Source organism: Apodemus sylvaticus, chromosome 7 (assembly GCF_947179515.1).
Source record: "Apodemus sylvaticus chromosome 7, mApoSyl1.1, whole genome shotgun sequence".
In the NCBI taxonomy this organism is placed as follows: Eukaryota; Metazoa; Chordata; class Mammalia; order Rodentia; family Muridae; genus Apodemus; species Apodemus sylvaticus.
Window position 1 is genome coordinate 4,197,816 of NC_067478.1, and position 21,392 is coordinate 4,219,207.

General features: G+C 50.8%; 2 protein-coding genes across 4 annotated transcripts in view; one reads left to right on the forward strand and one right to left on the reverse strand.

The window, feature by feature from the left end:
* Positions 1 to 89: 89 nt before the first annotated feature.
* Gorasp1 (golgi reassembly stacking protein 1) lies at positions 90 to 9,193 on the forward strand. The gene is made up of 9 exons (XM_052186977.1): positions 90 to 186; positions 2,555 to 2,635; positions 3,066 to 3,269; positions 5,519 to 5,605; positions 5,715 to 5,845; positions 6,079 to 6,292; positions 6,868 to 7,018; positions 7,420 to 7,572; positions 7,744 to 9,193. Exons 1-9 carry the CDS (start codon positions 127 to 129, stop codon positions 8,004 to 8,006), a joined length of 1,344 nt encoding a protein of 447 aa, XP_052042937.1. The 5' UTR covers positions 90 to 126; the 3' UTR covers positions 8,007 to 9,193.
* Position 9,194: 1 nt separating this feature from the next.
* The window catches only part of Wdr48 (WD repeat domain 48), a 33,309-nt gene continuing 21,111 nt past the window's right edge, over positions 9,195 to 21,392 (reverse strand). For 2 of the 3 annotated variants that reach the window (XM_052186974.1, XM_052186973.1), the window contains exons 12-19: positions 19,355 to 19,462; positions 18,985 to 19,081; positions 17,383 to 17,478; positions 16,248 to 16,353; positions 15,369 to 15,456; positions 13,146 to 13,222; positions 11,582 to 11,771; positions 9,195 to 11,043 (exon numbers count right to left, since the gene is read on the reverse strand). In XM_052186974.1, coding sequence (XP_052042934.1) covers positions 10,948 to 11,043; positions 11,582 to 11,771; positions 13,146 to 13,222; positions 15,369 to 15,456; positions 16,248 to 16,353; positions 17,383 to 17,478; positions 18,985 to 19,081; positions 19,355 to 19,462 — 858 coding nt within the window. In that variant the 3' untranslated portion in view covers positions 9,195 to 10,947. Of the gene's footprint in view, positions 11,044 to 11,581; positions 11,772 to 13,145; positions 13,223 to 13,360; positions 13,860 to 15,368; positions 15,457 to 16,247; positions 16,354 to 17,382; positions 17,479 to 18,984; positions 19,082 to 19,354; positions 19,463 to 21,392 lie in introns of those variants that run through there. The other variant, XM_052186976.1, reaches the window with a different exon arrangement.

The window sequence follows — 21,392 nt, forward strand, 5'->3', positions numbered from 1 at the left end:
GGAAGTCCAAGGCGCGCGCGTCCTTGGCAACCTGGCCGGGCGGCCTGTTGCTATGAACTGTGACATCCGGGAGGGCGTGGCCTGGTCCCACGTGACCCGGCCACGCAGCAGAGGGAGAGGGCAGCCATGGGGCTAGGGGCAAGCAGCGAGCAGCCGGCGGGCGGCGAGGGCTTCCATCTGCACGGGGTGAGCCGGGGTGGTGGGCGGTCACCAGGGAGGGTTGCACAGTCCGAGACTTGCAGTGATCTCCCCGCATGCCTTGCGAGGCCCAGCGCGTCCAAGATCCGAGGCTCCTTCTGTAAGGCGCATTGCAAGGGGCTTGGGGAGCTCGTGAGCTTTGGGAAGGCTGCTGAAGAGGGGTGAGATGGTCAGAATGACTGGAGCCAGGGTGGGCATTGGGATCCCAGAGTAAAACACCTGAGACTTGCATGGGGCCCTACGTGTCACTTGCAGGGAGGTACGAGCGAACAGGCTTCTGGGAAGTATAGTCTGGTTGATAAAGAGAGCAGTATGGAGTTGGGGATAGGAAGATCTTTGAATTCAGCTTCCCTATTTTGCCCCCTTGCAAAGCAGGTAGACGCAGAGCTGTGTGGAGGCGGGCAGGTTTGTCAGGTTGTCAGGCTGTTGGGTCAGCCTGCCTGCCGCCATTCCTTGAGACAGGATTTTAGTACTTAGCGCAAGCTGTTCTCAAACTCTCAGCTGCTTTTTCTCGGCCTCTTTTAAATTATTATTATTATTTATTTATTTATTTATTTTTTTTTTTTTTTGCGGTGGTCTCATGTATCCCTGAGTGGCCTGGAATGTGTTATGTAGACTTGGTGGGGCTGGATCCTACAGAAATCCATCAGCCTCCTGAGCCACAATGCCTTCTGGTCTATGTCAAAGGAAGGCTGGTGTGGGCCAGGAAGCCAGGGCTAGGAAGCGGTTCCTAGTCAGAGAGCCACTTTGGCTTCACAGACCAGAAGCGACACGATGTGCGCTTGGGGATTGGCAGACACTGGAATGCTTCCAGCCAGGAGTGTTTTAAAGCAGGTTCGTGAGAAGACAGGAGTTCAGGATATTTGTACAAGGGCAGTGGAAAGTGAGGTTGTGGTGGTGGACGGGGAGAAGGCAAGACTTGAAGGGGAACAGGTTGATCTGGTCAGAGGATGAGAACCTGTTACGGAGATGTATTTCAGTGTATGTGTTGTTTTTGTGCACGTGAGTGTACAAACCAGAGGTTTCAGATCCCTTTGAGTTGGAGTTACAGGCATTTGGGAGCTGCCACACTTGGATGCTGGGAACTGAACCCAGGCCGTCTGACAGACAGAGCAATAGGCTCTTCTAACTGCTGACCATCTCTCTAGTCCCTTGTTTGTTTGTTTGTTTGTTTGTTTTTGATACAGGATCTTATGTAGCCAAGGATGGCCTTGAACTCCTGATCCTCCTGCTTCTTCCAGAGCATCACAATTACAGTGTGCACCAGTATACCTTGCTATAGACATGTTTTTGAACATATACTCTATGGCAGGCAGAACTTCGGGCACTAGAAATAACATGGTGGACAAAGTACTTATATTTGGAAGCCAAACTTGAGAGAAGGAAGGCCATAAAGAGCGATGTGGAGTGGGGTGTTTAGAGGTAAAGGCAGGAGGACTGCAAGTTTGAGGCCGGCTTGCGTTATACATCAAGGCTTTTATCTCAAAAACACAATGAACTGAGGAGACGGCTCAGCAGGTACGGACACCTGCCTCCTAGACGGCAAGGGCTTAGTTCCTGGTGTCATGTGCATGCGTGTGCGAGAGCTCATGAATGCACACACCAAGGTCATACCATTGGGTTGTTCACATCTGCCTGTAACTCCAGCTCCAGGGGACCCGGGGTCCTCTTCTGACCCCCATAGGCACACCACATACACACCGGATATCTATCTGTTGCCTTGTTTGAGCAAGGCCCTGTAGGTGGGGCTGGGCAATGTGTTCCTGGTACAGCTTGTGATGGGGGAGCTGGCTGGCTGTACTTTGGAGGCAGCAGTAAGTTAGTAATTGAGAGGGGCGGGAGCACTCAGTGGGCGGGGGAGCACCGAGAGCAGAGCTGTGGCTGGGTGCAGCTGAGCGCACGGTCCTGGCCCTTCCCTGTCTGGCTGTCCCTGCCCGCTTGACTGGAGCTAGGCTGCTGCCCAGGGACTGGGCTCTTTAGGATCTGGCCATAGGCTGCCTGGCCCAGCCCTTATAGCGAGGCCTGGCTGCATTTCTCCTGCATGTCTGGGCTTTCCTGCCCAATCCCTTCAGCCTCCTAGGCTCCAGCCCCGTTTCGGGGTAGGGGGTGGTATTCTCCAGGTGCCCCTTACTCCCAGGGCTATTGGAGTCCTTTCTGGAAGCATTTGTGTATCAGAGTCGGGAAGTCTTTTCCTCAGAGGAAACTTGTGTCTGGGAAGGAGGCGAGTGGGGAGGTGGGTGAGCAGAGCAGTCTGCACAGAGGTGAGTCCTCTCTGCTGCCCCAAGGTGGGGCTGGGCTCCTTGAGCCTGTGTGAGCCGTGTCTAGGCTGTGACTCCTCACCTCTTCCCTGTGACAGGTACAGGAGAACTCGCCGGCGCAGCAGGCCGGCCTGGAGCCCTACTTCGACTTCATCATCACCATCGGGCACTCGAGGCTGGTGAGGCTCCCCACATCAAAACAGGCTGCCCCCCTTTAGCTTCTGCCTTTTATTCTTCCTGGGTAGATTAGGCCCACAGAGGGACATTTGGAGGTGGCCACCAGGCCTAAGAAGGCTGCCTTTCAAGGCCTATGAGGCCTTAGGACATGGCCCTAAGAGGCCTTTTGCTTGCTTTGTTAGTTTTCTGGAAGTCTCGGGGACCAAAGCTTGGGGTGCCTGAACTGGGTGGTGCTGGAGCTGGGTGGTGGCCGGGTGGTGACCATCATGGCTGAAGGCCCTAACCGAGCCTTGGAAGCTAGGCTCAGCGATCGGCTCAGATCGCCCTCAGCCTGGCCTCTCAGGCCCTCACCCGTCCAAGTCTCCTCACCAAGCGGTGAGGTCTCCGACGGAGGTCTCCGACGACGGAGCCCGCTCCTCCCTGTCCCTGCAGAACAAGGAGAACGACACTCTGAAGGCACTCCTGAAGGCCAACGTGGAGAAACCGGTGAAGCTTGAGGTATTCAACATGAAGACCATGAAGGTTCGCGAGGTGGAGGTGGTGCCCAGCAACATGTGGGGTGGCCAGGGCCTGCTGGGAGCCAGCGTGCGCTTCTGCAGCTTCCGCAGGGCCAGCGAGCACGTTTGGCACGTGCTGGTGAGTCCTGGCAGGGCGTGTGGAATGGGCGGGGCCTGGGACAGGAGCAGGATGGCCAGGGCCAGTGGGTGGGGCAGGGATCAGAGGGCAGTGCTGTGGCGGCTAGTTTTGTTCGAGTGTCCTCAGAGGACAGCAGATGGGTGCTTTTGTTAGCCGTGTGACCTTGGGCATGCTTGTTTCTATTGTTTTTTGGGGACAGGGTCTCACTATGTAACCCTGACTGGCCTGGAATTCACTATGTGTAGCCAGACTGGCCGTGAACCTGCAGAGACCCACTAACCTCTGTCTCCTCAGTGCTGGGATTAAAAGTGTGTGTCAGTACACCAGGCAACCTTGGGCATTTTTTAAAAAAGATTTATTATTATAAATAAGTACATAGTAGCTGTATTCAGCTACCAGAAGAGGGAGTCAGATCTCATTATAGATGGTTTTGAGCCACCATGTGGTTGCTGGGATTTGAACCCAGGACCTTCGGAGGAGCAGGCAGTGAGTGCTCTTAACCGCTGCGCCGTCTCTCCACCTTAGGCATTCTTAACTCCATACCTTAGTTTCTTTCTTTTAAATTGTATCACTTTATATATATGGGCATTTTATTGGCATGTATGTCTGTGCACCACATATACGCAGTGCCCCTGGGGGCCACAAGAGGACCTTGAGTCCCCTGAGACTGGAGTTGCAGATGGTTGTGAGTTGCTGTGTGGGTGGTGGGGATCCGTGGGTCTCCTGCTCGAGCTGCCAGTGCCTGACCTCTGAGCTGCCGGTGCAGCCCGTGGCTTTGTTCCTTATTTGAAGGGTGGGCCAGCATGAACCCCTAGAAGCCTGCTGCAGTGTTTAGTGCTGTTCCAGGTGGGATAGATAAAGAAGACCTAGTAGTTTCTCTGGCCTGTTGCTTTATAGCAGATACACGAGTGAATCTCAGTAATTGAGCTGCCCTGGATGCTAGCATTGGGTCTCAGATGGACACGCACACCTGACATGGGACACAGACTTACGTTGTATGTGCCTATGGACATGTGCTCATATGGTATGTGCCTGTGGACACGTGCTCATGTTGTGTGAGCCTGTGGAGGCCAGGATAGATCTGGGTGACATCATTGGGAATCTTGTTGACCTCCTCTGAGACAGGCTCTGGCCCCAGCTCAGCAGTTAGACTACGTGCCTGGCACTGAGCTCCTGGGGGCTGCCCATCTCCCCCTCCCCAGCCAGTTACAAGTGCATACCACCTGTGTTCTGGAGCTTGAACTTGGGTAGAGGTGAGGTGAACACCCGATTAATGGAGCCATTTTAGTAGTTTATGGTTAGTTGTTTATGGCTTTGGGTTGGACTGTGTTAGTAGCTGTCCTTGGCTGCACCTGCCACAGGCCATGTGTCAGAGACTCATGCTCCAGCAGTTTTCCAGGGAAGAAATGACGGATCCTTGTGCCTAGTTCCAGTCTATCAGAGGCTGGGCTCAGGCAGTAAGACAAGTGAACTCAGGTTGCCGGGCCTTTGGCCACGTAACTTTACCTGCTGAGCTAACTTGATACCCTCCACCCCCCAATTTTGTGTAAGTGCAAGTATAATAAGTAAATAAAAAGATTTATTTATTATTATATCTAAGTACACTGTAGCTGTCTTCAGATAACCCAGATCTCATTACAAATGGTTGTGAGCCACCATGTGGTTGCTGGGAATTGAACTCAGGACCTCCAGAAGAGCTGTCAATACTCTTAACCGCTGAGCCATCTCTCCAGCCCCACTCTACACCATTTTGAGATAGTGTCCTCGCTGAATGCTGCTGTCCTGACTTTTTCATGGCTGCTGGGATCGAAACCCAGGACCCCAGGCTTACACTTCACTCTGCCATAAACGGTCTCGGCAGGGGGATGGCTTTCTTTAAACAGGGTCTCACTATGTAGCTCTGGCTGACCTGGAACTCCCTATGTAGGTCTGGCCGGCCTTGAACTCAGAAAGATCTACTTGCCTGGGCCTCCCAAGTGCTGGGGTCTAGAGAGGTTCAGTAATGTTTCCCCGGCACAGGCCTGGGGCCCCCAGGGCAGTGCAGCTTTGGGCTAGATTCTGGACTGTGTGCAGCTGCCACCGCTACTGTCTGCTCACCAGGCTGTAACTTGGGGGAAGGAAGAAACTTGGGTCCTGTGATGGAGTCTTGCTTGAGGCCCCTTGAGGGCGATAGAGGACAAGTGTCCTCCTCCCTACAGGAGTGTCTTCTCTGCTTAGCAATGAGCCTTAGTTTATCGTTCTCACCTCAGGATGTGGAGCCCTCTTCACCAGCTGCCTTGGCCGGCCTGTGCCCGTACACAGACTACATAGTTGGCTCCGACCAGATTCTCCAGGAGGTAAAGAGCCCATAGTGTGCCCGCTCCCAAGTCCCCTGAGGGGCTGTGGGCAGACGTGTTGTGCATGTGTCTCAGTGCTGGGAACACCCCGCCACTGTCTTTCTCCTAGTCGGAAGACTTCTTTACTCTCATTGAGGCCCATGAGGGGAAGCCGCTGAAGCTGATGGTGTATAACTCTGAGTCCGACTCCTGCCGGGAGGTGACTGTGACTCCCAATGCAGCCTGGGGTGGAGAGGGCAGGTACTTCCTGGGGTCAGAGGGCTACAGGGCTAGGTGGGGGGGGGGGGCTGGCCCAGCGGGCATGGGCTTCTGGCATCCCTTGGAGGAAACAGCCCGGACCCCAGAGCCCTGAGGCTCATCCTTGGCCTGGGTCCTGGCTCAGTTGTAGTAGCCGGTGGTGGGTGGGGGTGGTATACGGATAGGGAGGGTTGAGGTGAGGACCGCCCTGATGGAACACATCCGGCCTTCCACAGTCTGGGGTGTGGCATTGGTTACGGGTACCTGCACCGGATCCCAACGCAGCCCTCAAGCCAGCACAAGAAGCCACCTGGCGGCTCCTCCCCACCTGGCACTCCAGCTAAGACCCCACCGCTTAGTGCCTTTCCTCTTGCTGCCCCACCACCATGGCCCATCCCTCAGGACTCTTCTGGCCCAGAGTTGGGTTCCAGGCAGAGTGACTACATGGAGGTATGCGGGAGCACCTGTCGGGCCAGGGAAGAGAGGACTGTCTGGGGCATTGGGCCTGCCACCTGAAGGCTATCTAAGGACCCAAGAAACACTGTGGGCCTGTGAGGGCCTTGACTTTAGGGGGCCCATCTGCTTCTGGCATGTAGAAGCAGAGAGGCTCTGCTGGAGTAAAACATGCTTTGGCTCTATGGCCCTCCAGTGGAGGAAGGCACAGGTGGTCATTTGTGAGTGGGAAACTGCGACCCAGAAACAGGTAGAACCTTATGCCGCCGTGAGGTAGGGGCTGCCAGGCCAGCGCTGGACGTGGGAGGCTGCGTGGTCCCCATGTGCATCTATCTGGATTCAAGGGAGGTTCAGAGACAGGGGCAGTATCTGTGGTTACCTGAGAATCCCCTCAGGGAGCGTCAGAAAGCTTCCCTACTGTGCATGCATGCGAGTACCCCATCACTCTCAGGGAGGAAGGGTGATGCTTGCCAAGGAGGGTGGGCTGCAGTCAGGTTGAAGTGGAGCGCTCTGCACTGGACATTTCTAGACACTGACCTAACCCTCAGTTTGTCCTTTCCTGGCCCCTCTAGGCCCTACCACAGGTCCCCGGTAGCTTTGTGGAAGGACAGCTCCTTGGCTCTGGGAGTCCTGGCCAGGGTGCTGCTGACTGTGGGGGACGCCTGCATGCCGTGGAGATCCCGCTTCAACCCCCACCTCCAGTGCAGCGGGTCATGGACCCAGGTATGGGGCAGGTCCCGGAAGAGGCTGCGGTCCCTAGAGCCCTGATGCTAAAGTGGGCTACAGGCTCACAGCTGGACATGCACAGCAGTGTCCCAGTGTTCCTCAGGACCCGCCAACCTCTCTCAGTCCAGTCCAGAGTAGAGGAGGCCCACTCTGGGCAACTTGGCAATTAGGGGTAAAGCAGGCTCTGGGCCCACCGCCATGGTGTTACCCCAGGATGTTCAACTCTGGGCGGCTCCTGTCACTCAGAGACAGGTGGCCGCAGTCTTGATGGGGTTGAGGGAGGGTATCTGTGGGGCTTAGGACGAGTTAGGTACTCTAGGAATATGGCAGAGGGGAAGACATTGCCAGTAGTTGGGGTTTTATGTGAGCAAAGAACTGGGTTTGCTTTCCCTCTCCAGGTTTCCTGGATGTGTCAGGCATGTCTCTCCTGGACAGCAGCAATACAAGCGTGTGCCCCAGCCTGTCATCTTCCACAGTGCTGACCTCCACAGCTGTTTCAGCCTCAGGACCAGAGGACATTGGTTCCAGCAGCAGTTCTCATGAGCGGGGCGGTAAGTGACCTTCAGTGACACCATCTGAGAAATCCTGTGTTTGGGGAGGGTTGCCCCGAATTCCCCAGGTGGGTTAGAGGTTCACATGACTGACCTCTAACTCTTCACCAAGGCCTGGGCTGCAGGGTAATCACTGAGTGCGGGTCTCCTCAGTCCCACCTTATGTTTCAGGTGAAGCCACGTGGTCAGGATCAGAGTTTGAGATCTCTTTCCCAGACAGCCCAGGCGCCCAGGCCCAGGCGGACCATCTGCCCCAGCTGACTCTCCCCGATGGCCTCACATCTGCGGCCTCACCTGAAGAAGGGCTGTCTGCAGAGCTGCTGGAAGCACAGACTGAGGAGCCAGCAGACACGGCCAGCCTGGACTGTAGGGCAGAGACTGAGGGGAGAGCCAGCCAAGCCCAGGCTACCCCAGACCCTGAGCCTGGGCTGTGAGAACACCCCTGGTGATATTTGGTGTGGCTTAGCTGTAGTTCTCTAGGCTGCAGCCTCTAGTGAGGCACGGGCTTTGCTAGAGTACAGACATGGTCCTGGATTGAAGGGAGCCTCTGTAGAGGCAGGAGACGGAATTGAGACTGTCAGTGAAGCATTGACACCTCATGGGGAAGGAGGGAGGCAGCAGGCCCCAACACGATATCCATGTGAAGGTGGGGTGAGGGACAAGAGGCTGTGTCCACAGCAGCCACACCTGGACGGAGGAGGACCCCGAGTCCAAATGCCCTTCCTCACTCTGATCCTTACACTGGATGAGAGGTAGTATACTTGGCCACTTTATGTCTAGGATGGGAAATTCTAGGCCCGTCAGAGGGATCTACCTCTGCTAGCTGTACACTAGCCCCCGGGAAGGTGCCAGGGAGCATACCCTCCAGTTTTTGTATCCTGTGATCTCTCCTTTCGGCCTTCACACGCAGACAACAGGCTCTGAGTACACAGGTACAGCTGGCTCTGGTAGACAGGTCAAACTACGCTTACCGTCACACCCTGGTTTCTTCCCCTGGAGAGATGGATGAGAGTTGGTAAAGTTCCCTCCCATCTGTCCTCAGTGTAAGGGAAAGGTGCCTTTAGAGGCTCAGGCTCTGAGAGGACATCTGCGCTGCTGCCTTGCTACAGATGGCGCCAGGCATGGCCCCCGCAGCTCCAGCCCCATGGTCTTTGCTAGTCATATGCAATATGCTGTCTTTGGTCTTGTTTTTCAGCCTCTTTGTCCCAGACCATGAACTGTCGGTTCAGGGCTCTTGGGCTGTTAAGCCAAGGACTCTGTAACAGGAAGCATAGGCCAAATAGTACAGTGGGCAAATGCAACCCAGCACTAGGAATACATTTACAGCCAGGCCTGTCACCCTCCCCCCAGTCCACCCCCCCACAGTGCCACCAAGAGGCCTGCAGCGGTACAACATGGCTTCCCACGGGGCTGCTCTGGGGCCAGCTCAATTTAGTTCTGTCGTTAGGCATTCTGATACCCGGATGCCCTCATTGGAAGGGTCTGCTCCCCAGGACCCCATAAGTGGGGTGAGACGGATGTTGATGCTATTCAAGTATGAACCCCCCAGATGTTCCTTTCCCTGTAATCTTCTATGGGGAAAGTGACAAGTAAAAAAAATAAACATGTCTGGCACAATGAAGTATTTGTAACTAAAGCTTTATTCTATACAACTTGAAATACAGACCCTGACCCTTTTGGCATTGCAGACTGTCCAATTTTCTGGAAACTTAGTACTGATTTTTGACTAGAGGGGAAAGGTACAACCATGCTGGGGTACGTTCTCCATAGGGGCACGGGCACAGCCGCCTGTGGATCAGCACTGCGCCAGCGAGCCAGCAGCCAACCCTGCTCAGAGCCCCTCCTGCAAACCCCGTCCCGCCCCGCTTTTCCTTTACAGCTATCACTAAGAAATATGCAGCAAAAGTGCGCTCTGTGCAACACAGATATAAAGGACTCGTGTAGAAAAGGAGCAGCTGCTCTGGAGGGAGAAGGGCTAACCCCAGGGGTGTGTGTGGACGCCATGGCATGTCTGTGTCCCGCAGTTTTATGGAGTAGTGCCTCAGCTTGTAAGGGACAGGGACGGATCTGGGCCCCTCAGCTGTCCCTGTCCCCAGCAGGACCTGTGAGGTCTAGAAGATACCTTCCTTGCCCAGGCCCCGTCCCCCTGCTCCTGTGGGGACAGACCACACACAGGCAGGGGCAGCTGGACGGAGGAAGCTCCCCAAGGCACGTGTGCTTCCTTCTGCTGTGCTCAGAGGTTCATCTCCTGCGGTCTCCCAGGCTGGACCATTCGTCTGTCTCAATGTAAATGACCTTGGGAAGAATCCAAAGTATATTTTTGCCAAAAGTTGAAGTGTTTATCCCCAATAAGTTAATATTCTGTACAAGATCCAAGTGAGTCTATGGAAGCTTTTGACTGTTAGAAAGACAGCGGAAAGACCTGGACGAAGGCGTAACAAAAGCCCGTGTATAAAACTGGAAAAACAAACATGGACCACAATATAAATATCAAACCAACTCACTGTGAGATCTTTTTACTCTAGTAACATAAACTTTAGGTAGCATTTGAATGAAACTGAAACTTCAGCATGGTCGTAAGTCCTGACACTTGTCGTGCTGCTCACCCAGAGCAGGATGCTGTGGTTTTTGTGGTTCTCGCTGGCTCTGCCTGTGAGGAAGACGATGCTGGCGGAAGGAGCGGTCGCAGCTGCGAGGGCTGTCAGGACAGGCTATCCTTGTACAGCCAGGACACTATGGGCAGCACTGCAGCACAGGCTGTTGCAGCTGGCAGGTCCGAGTGCTGCAAAGGTCTTTCTACAAGAGTGTAGCTGAGATGCGGTATTTCAAAAGTAGCCCATCATGGTCATTTCTTAGGAAATGGGCTGGCTCTTGAATTGTGCAACAGTGATTTCCATTAAAAATAACTCTTACATGGTGAAAACAACTTGATTTTTTCTTTTTTTTTGTAATGACAATTTTGGAAGAAGCCTTCATAGTCCTGCATGAGTGGAGTGTACTTGGGAAAGCTGCAGAGCTGTGGGTTTGAGATTGAAACACGGTGAGCAGTGTGGCCCGCAGATGTTCTCTAACAAGTGCTAGGAGACAAAGGTGGGTCCTTCAAAAGGAGTCAGCCAAGTCTGCACTGGCCTGTTGTAGATTCTCTGTACATCTCCCAGGACAGTGCCAGGGGCTTTTTTGTCCTTGCACTCTGAGCCCCTGGGGACACCTTATCTATGCGTGGAGCCTGGTTCTATATTACATCTCCGTTAGTCACGTCACCAATTGGCCGGTGGAGGTCTGGCTCCGTAGGACATGGTGGGCTTCCTACGACGACGACTCGTGGGGCCACAGAGGAAGGTGGCTGGTGAAGAACCCAGGCGCATGGCCCACCCTTCACGTGGACTTCTGACGGTAATGGAGGGTGAGGTCCCCACCACTCTTCCATATGAAGTGCTTTACTGTCCGAAGGTCCATATTTGGGTCCAAAACCTGAAGAGCCAAAGCGCATTGAGAACATCAACGGCACTAGCAGCTAAAGGCTTCCTGAACAGGCACTCTGCCAGCTGGCCCGGCCGGCTCCTCACTGTGCCCAGGAGCCTGATTTTTGCTTCCACAACATGGAATCTGAAGTGTGGACCTCTGCTGCTTGCCAGGAGCTCCAGCCCAGCCCTGCCTGATAACAGACAGGGCGCTTATCTTGGATGTAGTAATTCCATCTCTTCTCCACCCGCCTCTACTCCAAGTTCTTTACTGTGACAGATACCACCCTGCAAGTCAAGACGACCTTGCCCAGTTTACCCAGCACATCCCTACTGTGAGCATCTGGAAATCTGTCCTCTTCCTGAGCGCCTCCCTCCCTCCCTCCCTCCCTCCCTCCCCTCAGGTGCAGAGGAGTATCAGGTGATGAGCCTTTCGAAGAGACACCTCAGAGGCCCGCCCGCCCGGCAGCTTCAGACCGCTAAGCACACGGTGTGTGACCATATGGGTCTCTGCAGGGAGACGGAGCCACGCCTTGAGGTCCACTCACCTGGTCCTGGCACAGAAGTTCAATTTTCTCCTCTGCCAACACAGCGATATCCTCCTCCTTCTCCTGCTCTGGTTTTTCATTATTAGAAGAGCTGGTGGTTTGGGACTCGTTATCCAGGTTGATAATCTTCTCATAGACATGTTCCATCACCTTCCGGACCTGCAGCATGTCACTGGCAGAGAGCCTATCTCTAGAAAAGATGATACGTTTTGACTTCATGAAGAATCATTTGTGTCAATATTTCAAGATAAATGTTGCCCAAACATCTGAAATTGATACGTTTTCAGTCACTGCCCCGATTCACTTGAGAGCTGACAGGAGAGTTCCTGTGGTGTCTTCGAGGGCTCATGAACACACGCAGCCACTTGGATGCCTCCAAGTCCTCCCCTGATGCATGGGCACACCCACCAGTTAAGTACCAAGGGCACAGTGTCATCTCCTACAGCGGTGCCTTCAACTAGAAGGAGACAATGAACACCCCAGGCTAGACCCACAGCTTGCTCCAGACCACAAACCCTTCAACTAGAAGGAGACAATGAACACCCCAGGCTAGACCCACAGCTTGCTCCAGACCACAAACCCAGCATTACAAGACTAAAGTCCCTCACTTCCAAGTCCTTATCTCTGATATCAGTACCTATCATCCTATCTCACAGCTACAGGTCAAGCTGTTCAATGACTTTGGAGTCATTAAGTCCACTGGAAGTGGCTTGCAAGAGTGACCCAGGGCATGTGTGTAGAGGAGGAGGTGGGAGGGGGGCAGAGAGAAGTGTGGGTGGAACATGACATTTCAGTCTCATAGAGGCCACTCCTCTAGGGTTTGATGGGCCAGCATGAACTTGTCCTGTGTGAGCGTGGGAATCCCTGTGACCGTTTTAACAGCACTGTTGATTTCACCAACTCAGATGTCAAGGTCTCTGCTGTAAGCTTCTCTTTGCACCACGTCTCCCTAGCAGGAATTTATAGTGGCTTCTGCATGCTCTGTGACCTGGCACTCCGAAGCCTCTGACTCGCTGTGTGTTTTCACGCAATCCTATCTGTGTGTGGGAGCATGCCAACTAGACCATCTCTGGTAGCTTGAGCAAGCTCCTGTTTGGGAACTCCACCCATTCATGTGTGTTCAGGTGAGATTCCTTGTCCTTCTAGAAGGCTCTGTTCAGAGCTGGTTAGCTCTTACTCTCATCCTTTCCTAACTGTCTATAAAAGCAGCCACTACACACAGGTTTTGTCCTCAATAGAACTGTTTGGAGACTCCAGATCCTCCTGTTTAGCTCCTAAGACCTGGGATTACAGGTGCGTGCCATCACACATGGCTACTTGGTCTTGCTATGTAGCTTTGGCTGGCCTGGCATTCATCACTCTACTGTCCAGGCTGGCCTCCACCTCCAAGTGCTAAGATTTAAAAGGCATGTACCAGCAATTATGAGTTAAATTTCATTTTGAGAGGAGACAAAATCCATAGCAATCAGCCTTCAACCTAGCCCCTGATTCCCATATTAGAACTCGAGCTGAAGGGCAGAGGCCCCCGCAGTGACCAGCGGAAGAAAGCACAACAGGCACTTACTTCTTTAAAGTTTTTGCTCCTGAAGATGCATGAGGTTGGAGGTAGAAAGGAATTTTGTTGAATTTGGGCATATTTTTCTGAAATATTAAAAGTTTAAGAGGTATAATAGTTTCTGTTAGCTGATAAAACTAAAATGCTATCAATAGGAAAACAATTTACAAATAACAATTTTTACAATAAAAATGACTTTTAATGAAATTTATATAGTAAGTTACCAATAGAAGTATGCCTAAGAGAAAATTTCTCAGCAAGTCTATCTAGTTTACAATACAGACAGATGAAGACAATTGTATGGCATGTTAGCGTCAACAAGAGCGCCACGGCTCTTCTGAGGCTGTCCTTCACAGCATCCCAGGAAAACAGGTCTGCATTTCTTTTTTTTACCCCCTGAGACAGGGTTTCTCTGTGTAGCCCTGGCTGTCCTGGAACTCACTTTGTAGACCAGGCTGGCCTCGAACTCAGAAATCCGCCTGCCTCTGCCTCCCAAGTGCTGGGATTACAGGTGTGCGCCACCACTGCCCGGCCAGGTCTGCATTCCTAAAGCTCCATAAATCACAGGTCGGGGCTCCTGATGAAATGCTTCTGAGAACGCCCCAGAACGTTCGCTTCTGAGCAGAGACTTGGGCATTGCTCGGCCCATCGTCCAGTGTAGAAGCCATCAGGCCCTCCTACCATCTGTCTCTTCCTCAGACAGAGGGACGTCCACCGTGACAGCTGAAATGATCCAGTCAGCTTCTGGAGCATACCCCATGTCATAGGTGAGTTTTACACTCAAGAGAAGCAGTGGTTTATGGGAGCCTGAGCAGGGAAAGCCATGGAACACCCAACAGGTGTCACACTGGCTCTAAGTTCTTGGGGTGTGTCTGGGATAGAAAACAATTTTTTTAAAGTTTCAAGAGATTAAATCCTTTTCATATGGCTTTAGGAATATACAAGTAGTCAAGAGGACACAAGAAGTCTAGAAACAGACTGTGTCTGCAGGAACTTAGTACAATATACAGACAGTGTAGATTTCAAACTAGTGACAGGACAGACTCCTATAGACTGCATTGGCACACGGCTTAGTTCTCTGGAGAAAGTTAGAATGGAACCTCACAGCAAACAGAAGAATGAATGACAGAGTAAAGAGGCAGATGAGGAAATGATAGAGCTCGAGAGCTTACCCAAAGGCTACTCTGAATTGGGAGATATCTAATAAGACATGGAACTCAGAGCCATAAAACCTCAATTTGATTGTATAAAAATTAAGTTTTCACCTGGGAAAGAACCTTGAACAAAGTAAAAGCTTAATGGAGGCACAGAGGAGTCAGGTTAATTGGCAGTGGAAGATCCTTCGAGTCAGTAAGACAATGACCTAGTTAGAGAAGCGGCAAAGGTCACAAACAGGCAGCTCACAGCACAACACGGTCAGTGTGAAAGACTCCTAACCTCACCACCAATAAACAAGCACCCACACTGAGGTCAGCAGATGGCACCTGCTGACGGGGCAGCAGCAGCGGTCAAGTGTGCCGTGCCGCTGCAGCCGTGGCAATCGGTGGTCATGTACTGTTGGCTCAGTGTAAACTGCCTTTGGGAAAGGGCAAGTCAGCATTATCTATCCAAATTTAAAATGTGCATGCCCTTTGATCCAGCAATTCCACTTGTAGGAATTGATCCTAAAAAGGTCACAAAGAAACATATCCAGGGACGTTCCCTGCAGCACTGTTTGCAATACAAAACACTGGGAACAACCTGAGCCCATTACTAAGGAGCTAATCAGATAAAGCATGATACATTCACACACAGACTAAGTACACACATGAAGAGAGGGCCAAGACTATTTTTAAGTTAAAAAAAAGTTGTAGAACATTGTAAGAGATTTTGTGCAAAATTAAACAAACTATACACTTATATATGCACACAAATAACTTGTGCTCGCTCGTGTGGACGAAGAAAGTAGCATAGGCTGCACCAACTTATTAGGTCCTCCTTCTGGGAGGAGGGCTGGGAGGAAGGGTACGGAGGATGGAGGGAAGAGGTGGGACTTAAAACACTGAGTTCATTATAGAATAAGCATCTGTTATTGTTCTGACTGAAACCAGATAAAGATAAAAGCTGATGTGCAAATAACTATCAGACGCATCTGCGACTTTGGAACTTGAACACAGGGGATTCTGCCTGGCAGGTGACTTTTGTCACGGTCTGGGAAAAGCCAAGGACAAAGCGGGAGAGAAGGACACTTACATCCACAGTGATGTCAATCACCCATTGTGGCACCGTCTCATTGAGAAGCATCGCCTCAGTCTCACCCCCGGAATCCCGGCAGAGCAGCCTAGACACAATCCATCAGGTAGTCAGTGTCATGACAAGCAGGGGACATCAGAGGAAGAGCCCTCACAGTGCTCACTGAGGGCAGCAGAGGTGATGGGAGAGTAGGGACACCTGGGCGCTGGTCAAGCTGCTTCTGAATCCTGGGTCACCACAAGAAGTATTTAGCCCAGGGCCCAGCCAGTGCCGTGCACAGCACAGTGCATGCACCTCATGCCTGCAGTGAGGACTGTAGTTTGGTTACTACGCGCAGAACTATCACAAAAGAAGAAAGTCTATACTCAGAGGAAAGGCAAACATCATCCTCATGTCTGACTCTGACCACCCTGCGATACTGTAACACTGTGCTCTGCTCACTGGAAGCCTTCCCTTTCCTGGAGGGCCCAGAGAGTATTTCCCGGCACCCCAGGTTGAACCAGTACACATCAAAGCAGTTTGCAGGATCAGCCTTGTCCTCTTGCCTGGCCCGGTCTCCCCTGGGCAGGGACTGCTATGATGATACTATTTGATTCATGCCTCTGGCAGTGAGATTAGCCAAACTGGTAAAGTGAGAGAAAGTCCTACCAGAGACAGGGCCTGGAGGCAGGCATCTGGGACAGGGCAGGGTGTGAGTTTGTGTGTGTGTGTGTGTGTGAATCTCACCTTGGCCCTTCACTATTAGCATTCACTGCACCAGGCATTAAGGAGATGACACTCTTAATGACAACTGCTCATGTGTGTTTGGGCAGCATTTCCTAGCAAGAAATTTCAGCAAGGCCTTTTTCAGGCAGTGCCTCTAGTCTTTCTCATCCATACCTGAATAGTGTGCGACCTCCAGCTTCTCCAAAGATCACAGGGGTGTGGGGGGGTACTTGGAAATAACCATTTCCCTTCTGGACTCTGCTCTCCTGTTCCCCACTCACTAGGAAAAATAGATAGGCTGTTAGTGCAGAGACCACAGCTTCTCAACAGTCACCACACAGGTGGAAACACTTCAACATTTTACAAGTAAGAAATTCTGGGGCTGGAGTGGTGCTTCGGCGGTTACGGCATTGGCTGCTCTTCGTAAGGACCTGGGTTTGGCTCCCAGCACCATGCCCTGGCTTACCATCTGTAACCCTAGTTCCAGGGGATCCAACACCCTTTCTGCCAACTGATATACATCAAATAAAAATAAATCTAAAAAAATATTTAACTCAAACCCTGTTCCTCAGTCAGTTAGAAAGCTAGGTGGAGGAAGCTGGAGCGAAGGCTCTGCAGATTGAGAGGACTGAGTTCAGTTCCCAGCGTTCTAGGTCCAGGAGATCTGACACCCTTGTCTGGCCTTCACATGTATCCCCACATAACTGGCATATACATAATTTTTTTGAAATATTAAAAAAAGTAATAAAGGTATAAAACAAGTAAGAATTCAATTCTTGAATAAAGAATGTGGTATTTTATAAGAGCAGAGAATCTCATCAGAGGTCAGTACGCTGCCCTCTGTGAAACACAGCTCCCTTTGGAGGGCTTTAATATACGAAATAAATGTAGTTGGCCTGGGGCCTGAGTGCACACAGTGCCTGCCAGTCCTCAGCTCCCTGCACCTGAGCACAAGGGCACCACCTAGCACTTGGGAGGGTCTATGCCAACTGTGAGGAAGCCTGGACTGGGAGAGGAGAAAGGGAAGGGAAACCGCTAGTGTAACCGTGTGTCTTAAATGTCCCCGTGCAGAGGTAGCTGCTTCTGTTTTGAATATCAAACAGATGGGGGTATTTCTTTATCTGTGAGGGCCATACCCCACAGTGGTCACATCTCCTGCAAACTGTCTCAATGCACTGGATGCTCTCACTCAGATGCAGAAGAGAGGCAATTAATTGGGCACACCACAGCTTATGTCAGACTTCATCATACTATGCTAGGACCCCTGGGCTCATGCAACCATCGCTTTCCTGAACACACACACACTAACCATGGTTCACGTCATTCTCTTCCTCGTCCATGGGTGTCACGTGTGTCCTGGGCCAGTACTCCAGCAGTGCCTGCAGTAGAAGTCCTCCTAAGTTCACTGTGGGTCAGGAGGAGGAGATCAGTTTGTAAGCTCCAACCTAAGACAGGACGTCATCAATGCTCACTATGGGCAGGGGCGGCTACCAACAGGGCAGCTAAGCACACTTGAAGGCAGAGGTGCTTCTCAGGATGGGGATTACATGTGAGGCCTTAAAGAAGCTAGACACACTGCTTGGTGGTTTCTGAGTGGGCACTGTTCAAACTGTTACAGCACTGTTTCTTCTTTGTGAGTTCAGTCTGGCCTCTGACTCATCTTTCTTCCTACCCTCAGGTACAAGGATTAGAAGCATGTGCTGCCGTGCTGGGTACACATGCTGGGGTAGTCTCAATAGGAGTGTCCCGCCCCCTCATATATTTGAATGCCTGGCCAATAGGGAGTGGTATGAGTAGGAGGTGTGGCCTTGTTAGAACATTTATGTCACTGTGGAGGCAGGCTTTGATGTTTCCTATGCACAAGCTACACCCAGTGTGACACACATGGTCTCTCCCTGCTGCCTGTGGATGGAGATGTAGAACCCTCCACTGCTCCAGCACTGTCTGCCTGCACGCTGCCATGCTTCCTGACATGATAATAATAGACTGCACCTCTGAAACTAAGCCAGCCCCGATGAAATGTTTTCCTTTTCCTTTGTAAGAGCTGACCTGGTCTGTTTTTTTTTGTTGTTGTTGGTTTTTTTTTGTTTTGTTTTGTTTTTTTTTGTTTTTGGAGACAGGGTTTCTCTGTGTAGCCCTGGCTGTCCTGGAACTCACTCGGTAGACCAGGCTGGCCTTGAACTCAGAAATCCACCTGCCTCTGCCTCCCAAAAGCTGGGATTACAGGCGTGCGCTACCATGCCTGGCTCTGACGTAGTCTCTTGAGGCACTGAAACCATAACGAAGGCACATCTTTAGGCTCCCAACCCGAGACCAGAGGCAGGCAGGTCTTGGAGCTTGATCTCAGGATGGAAGCTGCAGAGCAAACACTACCCTGCTGCTCTTCTCTAGACCTCTTGTGGAGGCAGGGGCTTTATACTGTAGCTAAGGCTGGCCGGGAACTCAGGGCACTTACCCAACCTAAGCCTCCTAAGGGCTGCGATTACAGGTGTGAGCCACTGTGTCTGGTTTAAGCTAATCTTTAAAACAAAATAAGAGGCTGTGAGTCCCAAAGATACTCTCCAAAAGTCAGCAACCTTGTATCTGTACATGTGTTGGATTGTTACACACAAAATTCCTAGAAGAGTGTTTAGTGAGACACAGTGTTATGATGTGCTTGGGCAGTGGTGACATACACCTTCAAACCCAGCACTAGGAGGCAGAAGCAGATGGATTTCTGAGTGCGAGGCCAGCTTGGTTTACAGAGTAAGTTCCAGGACAGCTAGGGTTACCTAGACAGAGAAAGCTGTCTTGAAGCAAAACAAACAAACAAACAAGCAAACAAACAAACAAACAAACGAATGAACAACGATGTGGAGGACGCTTACAAAGATGACCTGCTACCTTCTCCAACCGGAGACACTTAACTCACGTTTTGGGTCTGACCCATCTGGGCTGCTGAAGCCAGCGTCTTTTGCAGAAACCCAGGCAGCGAAGCAGTCACTTTCATCCAGAGTAATGGTCAGCATCTGTTGGAGGCAGTGTCAGCAGCTCGCTCTCCCTCCCCTCTTGTCCAGCACCTGACCTTGCAGCCTCTGAACATTAGACTGAGGCCTAGCTGCCTCCTGGGATTCAGCTACGGTCTGCTTTACTCAGTGCCAGGCTTAAATGACAGCATGTTAAGATGGGTAAAGCAACTGCATACATCACATTTAAAAACAGCAAATTCCTTAAGAATAATTAGGGCATCGAGGGGATTTTCAATGATTCAAAGTCATATAAATACTGACTTGCAAACTCACCCCTGTTTTCAGGTCTACGGAGAACCAATTTGGAACATACACCATTTTAAATCTTTTCTTAATTTCATCTTCAAAGTCCACTTTGCCCAAATCTTCTACTTTGCATGCCTGCGTAAGAAAGCACAATGGTCAGGTGAAGGCTGATACTCCATTCTTCCAAATTTCACATGTGCTTAAATAATTCTAAAGTATACTTCAAAAAGAACATAGCCAACTTCTTTTATTCTAAGGCTTTTAAATAATACCTGCTAGTAAACTTTTCAATTAGTGAGTTGGAGGGATGGCTAGCGGTTAAGAGCACCTGTTGCTCCTGCAGAGAACATGGGCTCAGCTGCCAGCGGCCGCCAGCCTCACAACCATCCACTTACTCCAGGTCCAGTGGAGGGGATCTAGTGCTCTTTTCTTACCTCCCTGGCACCAGGCACATACATGGTGCACAGACATATGCGCAGGCAAATGCTCATACACATAAAAAAAACTTTTATCTTTTTTTAAACTGAAAATAATCTTTTCTAGGGGGTGTGGCTGTAATTTGATTTTTCTAATACTAAGTTCCTGACGCTCACCTAGAAACACCATCAAGTACATTTCAAAACAAAAGGGAGAAAAAATAACCAAGAAACAAGCGCTAAGTTTCTTTTAGACAACAGCTGGTTCAGGGAATAACTGAGAGCTTTCATATCCTGACTGGCTTAAAAATAAAAATAGAGGCGGGTGGTGGTGGGGCACGCCTTTAATCCCAGCACTTGGGAGGCAGAGGCAGGCGGATTTCTGAGTTCGAGGCCAGCCTGGTCTACAGAGTGAGTTCCACGGCAGCCAGGGCTACACAGAGAAACCCTGTCTTGAAAAACCAAAAATATAAAAAAATAAAAAATAAAAATATAAATAGCTGGAGGGAAGGCTCAGTGGCTAAGAACATTTATTCTTGCAGAAGACCCAAGTTTAATTCCCAGCACTTATATGGTGCCTCAGAACCATTCAAAATTTCAGTTCCAGAGAATCTGATTACCTCTTCTGACCTCTGTAGGTACCAGGTACACACATTCATGAAGGCAAAACAGTCATACATATATAATTTAAACAATCTTAAAAACAAAACAAAACAAAACAAAACAAAACAAAAAAGGCTTCTGAACACCTCTCATTCTAAAACTGTAGTACTTCCCAAAGCTTTAAACATTTTTAAAAGAAAAAAAATAAATATTTCTTTTATTTACATGAATACACTGTAGCTGTCTTCAGAGGGCATCGGTTCCCATTATGGATGGTTGTGAGACACCATGTGGTTGCTGGAAATTGAACTCAGGACCTCAGGAAGAGCACTCAGGGCTCTAACTGCTAAGTCATCTCTCCAGGCCCCAGCCTTCAACATCTTGAGCATCTTCGGTGCTAGGGCAGTTTCCAGTTACAGTTCTCTTTAGCGCTAAACCCCAAAACAGTGTCTCCTGACTGCTCAGCTCAACATTAGCATGGCCTTTAGGACCCCATTAATCTCCTCACAGGTACACATGAACTCTCCCGAATCCCACCTCTCCATCACGTCCAGGGAAAGTGTATACCACTGAAACATACCCAAACCACAGCAGATGCCCATTTCCCCCAGCCCATGTCATTTACGGCACCACACACATGTTCCTTGGTCCTAGCTGGCATCTCCAGACCATTCTCCCTTCACTCTCTGGAAACCCAAGCTCCACTCTATTCAAATGCAGTCACAGATGGGATGTTACCCCTCAGACCGCCATCATATCTGTCACCATAAAGTCACTGCCTCGAGCCACAAGTGGACCATTACTGCTATCTGGAGATGTGTGCGCATTTGACTCTGTAAGCAAGCCTGGACAGAAACTCATTTCGTCCTCCTCCCAGAGCTGGGGAAAAAAAGATGCCCCCTGATTGTGTTCTGGTCTTCCCTGCGAAACTTACAGATCACCCCCAATGGATTCCTCTTGTAAGTAGTGAAAAAGGGTCAAATTCTTCTACTCTAAACACGCCTCTACACACACACACACACACACACACACACACACAGTAAAAA